General features: G+C 44.9%; 1 protein-coding gene across 1 annotated transcript; it reads right to left on the bottom strand.

Moving 5' to 3' along the window:
• Positions 1 to 98: 98 nt before the first annotated feature.
• LOC116380216 (myosin-7-like) lies at positions 99 to 2,332 on the bottom strand (the record flags this gene model as incomplete). The annotated part of the gene is made up of 7 exons (XM_031842158.1): positions 99 to 345; positions 421 to 564; positions 1,090 to 1,185; positions 1,282 to 1,386; positions 1,831 to 1,910; positions 2,004 to 2,094; positions 2,207 to 2,332. Coding segments are annotated over 7 exons (654 nt in total), but the record flags the coding sequence as incomplete, so codon positions are not given.
• Between the last annotated feature and the right edge of the window lie 566 nt (positions 2,333 to 2,898).

Below are 2,898 nucleotides of genomic sequence, written 5' to 3'. Positions count from 1 at the left end.
TGTACCGTTCAGTACTACACACTTGTACCGTTCAGTACTACACACTTGTACCGTTCAGTACTACTATACTGCTCTGCTGTACACCAGCTCTTATTCATACCGGCTTCCTTCGACACTTCCTCTACAAACCAGTTGACGATGCTTTACAGTGGAGACACAGAATCATATTGACATGGTTACAGTACAGCAGATGCAGATTCACGTGTCCCCCCATGATCCTGGACTACACAACAGAACCACGTCAGACTCAAACACACGGCAATCAGATATTGGAAACGTCACACGAACAGCAGAAAAACACTGAAGGTGTTTGAAGAGGCAGCAGAGCTTCATTCATTCGATGATCTGCTGAAACACAAACAGAAGATCAGAAACACTGCACGGCTACACAATAACAATAAGCGCATGAGCGGGCCTCACCATGGCGACCTTGCTGGTCTGCTCGCGGGTTCGAATCCGCAGCTTGTTAACGGTCGTCTCGGCGACGTCGGCTCTCTCCTCGGCGTCGTCCAGCTCATTTTGGACTTTCCTGAAGCGCACCGTGCTGCAGCTCACCTGCTCCTCCTGGTGGACACAAAGAGGAACAACGGCCGCGACGATTCAGCATTAAACCTTTCAATAACCACGTTCATTGTTCAGCAGAGCGGAAACAAGTTGTGAACACAACATTGACATGTTGTCAACTTTACAGTTGATTTGTAGATCTAGCAAACAGTTGCTTATCTCTCTTACATAGCAACATGTATATTCTCTCTCTTTTAGCTCTGTGGTTGGTCTCCACCAGCTCCTGAGGGAAACATCTGTCTGTCTAGCTGCTGAATGCTCCATCTGTTCACCAGCTGGTCTCTGACTGAGTCTGTCTGCTGAGCAGGTCGTGAACAGATTAAACCAGGACAGTAAAATTGAATCAATGAACTTAAACTTTCTATAAAGATTCATCTGATCATTCACTACCAGAGACACACAACCCATTGTCATTTCACACATTGTTATTATACAAAATATGTATTTAATTAAACTATTTCAACACTCAATTCTGATTTGTGACCTCATCATGTCAGTTTGAATGAAAGAACTCATCAGACTCACAGCGTTCTCTGTTTGTCTCTTGTAGCTCTTGACTTTGGTCTGAAGCTTGTCGATGAGCTCCTGCATCCTCAGCAGAGTCTTCCTGTCCTCCTCTGACTGCAGGGACACAAAGAGAACCAATAGAAACGCATAGAACCAACAGAACGTCTGTATGGACATAAGCAGCAGCTGGGTGATGGGAGGTGATCCGACCTGGTACGTCAGCTCTTTCACTCTCTTCTCGTTGCGACGGACTCCTTTCAGATACTCGTCGCTCCTCTTCTGCTCCATCATCAGCTCCGTCTGCATCTCCCTCACCTGAACAGAAAGCATCGCTCCTGTTTCATCCACTCAGGTTTACGTGCTGCTGCTTGGTTCTTAGGAAGCAGGGATGGGTATCATTAGGATGCTATCGATACTGCTTATCGGTTCTTTTTCATTACTTTGTGAGAAAAAAAGACAAATAATTAACATTTCTTTATTATTCTTGTATGTAAACACATTTTTCCATTTTTCTTCAGCAGCAACACATGAAGTTCGAAATCTTTAAAATAGGTTCAGTGAGAGGAGGTTTGAGACGAGGACGTCTCACTCTGGAACTTCTAAAGTACCGAGAGCAGAACCGGTAACTCCGGACAGTATCGATACTCCGGGTTTTTACTCATTTAGAACCAGTTCCTGTTTAGAAACGGGTTGTTAGCATGTTACTACTGTCTGCTCAGCTCCAAGTACTAGCGGGCCAACGCTGGCTTCAACACTCACTCTTGTCTCCAGCTTATGAAGCTGTTTCTTTCCTCCCTTCAGCGTCATCTGCTCCGTCTCGTCCAGTTTGACCTGCAGCTCTGCGAGAGAGACGACCACGACGTTAACATCAGCCCGGCAGGTCAACCTCTGTTGTCAACCGTCATTACAGAGTTGGTGTTTGTCTTTTGTACCTTTCACTGTGGACACCATATTCTTCTTCATTCTCTCCATCATACTGCTGCTGTCCTGCTCCTTCTTTAGCTCCTCTGCCATCAGAGCCGCCTGGTGAAAAACATGTTTAGAGGTAATGAAAACGTAACAACTTTAAAACGCAAGATAAATCAGGGTTATTTATGTGGTGGACAGAGGTCAGGGGTCAGAGGTCAGGACTGACATCAGTGATGGCTTTCTTGGCTTTCTCCTCAGCACTGCGACTCTCCTGCATGGCCTCGTCCACCTCCCCCGTCAGCAGAGACACGTCCGCCTCCAGCTTCTTCTTCTGGTTCATCAGACCTGAGTTCTGAAAAACACATGCAGGCAATCAATCAATTCATCAACAACCAGTCAGTCTGTCCAGAACATCTGTCCATTGAAGGATTAGTGCGTCAGTTCATCAATCTGTTAATCAATAAGGCAACTAATCAGTCCAACAGTCACTAAGCTGGTGCATCGATCGGTTAGTCAACCAATCAGTCCATCAATACGTTTATCAATCACTTTGTGGATTAATCATTAAGTCAGTAAGACCGTCAGTCTATTGATCAATCAATCGTTCAGTTAAACTTCTGTCAACATAAATGTCAATCAGTCAGTCAGCTGATCAGTCCATCAATAAATCAATCAGATAGTCAGTCCATCGGTCAATCTATTTACACATAACTCCATCAATCACTCAGTGAGAGGATCAATCAGTGAGTCAGTCCATCAATCAATAAGTCAGTCCATCAATCAATGAGTGAGTCCATCAATCAATGAGTGAGTCCATCACTCACTCAATGAGTGAGTGAGTCCATCACTCACTCAATGAGTGAGTCAGTCCATCACTCACTCAATGAGTCAGTCCATCAATCACTCAATGAATGAGTC

The sequence above is a fragment of the Anarrhichthys ocellatus genome, unplaced genomic scaffold, assembly GCF_004355925.1.
Source record: "Anarrhichthys ocellatus isolate YVR2014 unplaced genomic scaffold, GSC_Weel_1.0 scaffold6428, whole genome shotgun sequence".
Classification (NCBI taxonomy): domain Eukaryota; kingdom Metazoa; phylum Chordata; class Actinopteri; order Perciformes; family Anarhichadidae; genus Anarrhichthys; species Anarrhichthys ocellatus.
Note: the sequence above shows the minus strand (reverse complement) of the source record. Positions and strands in the feature narration are given on the sequence as shown.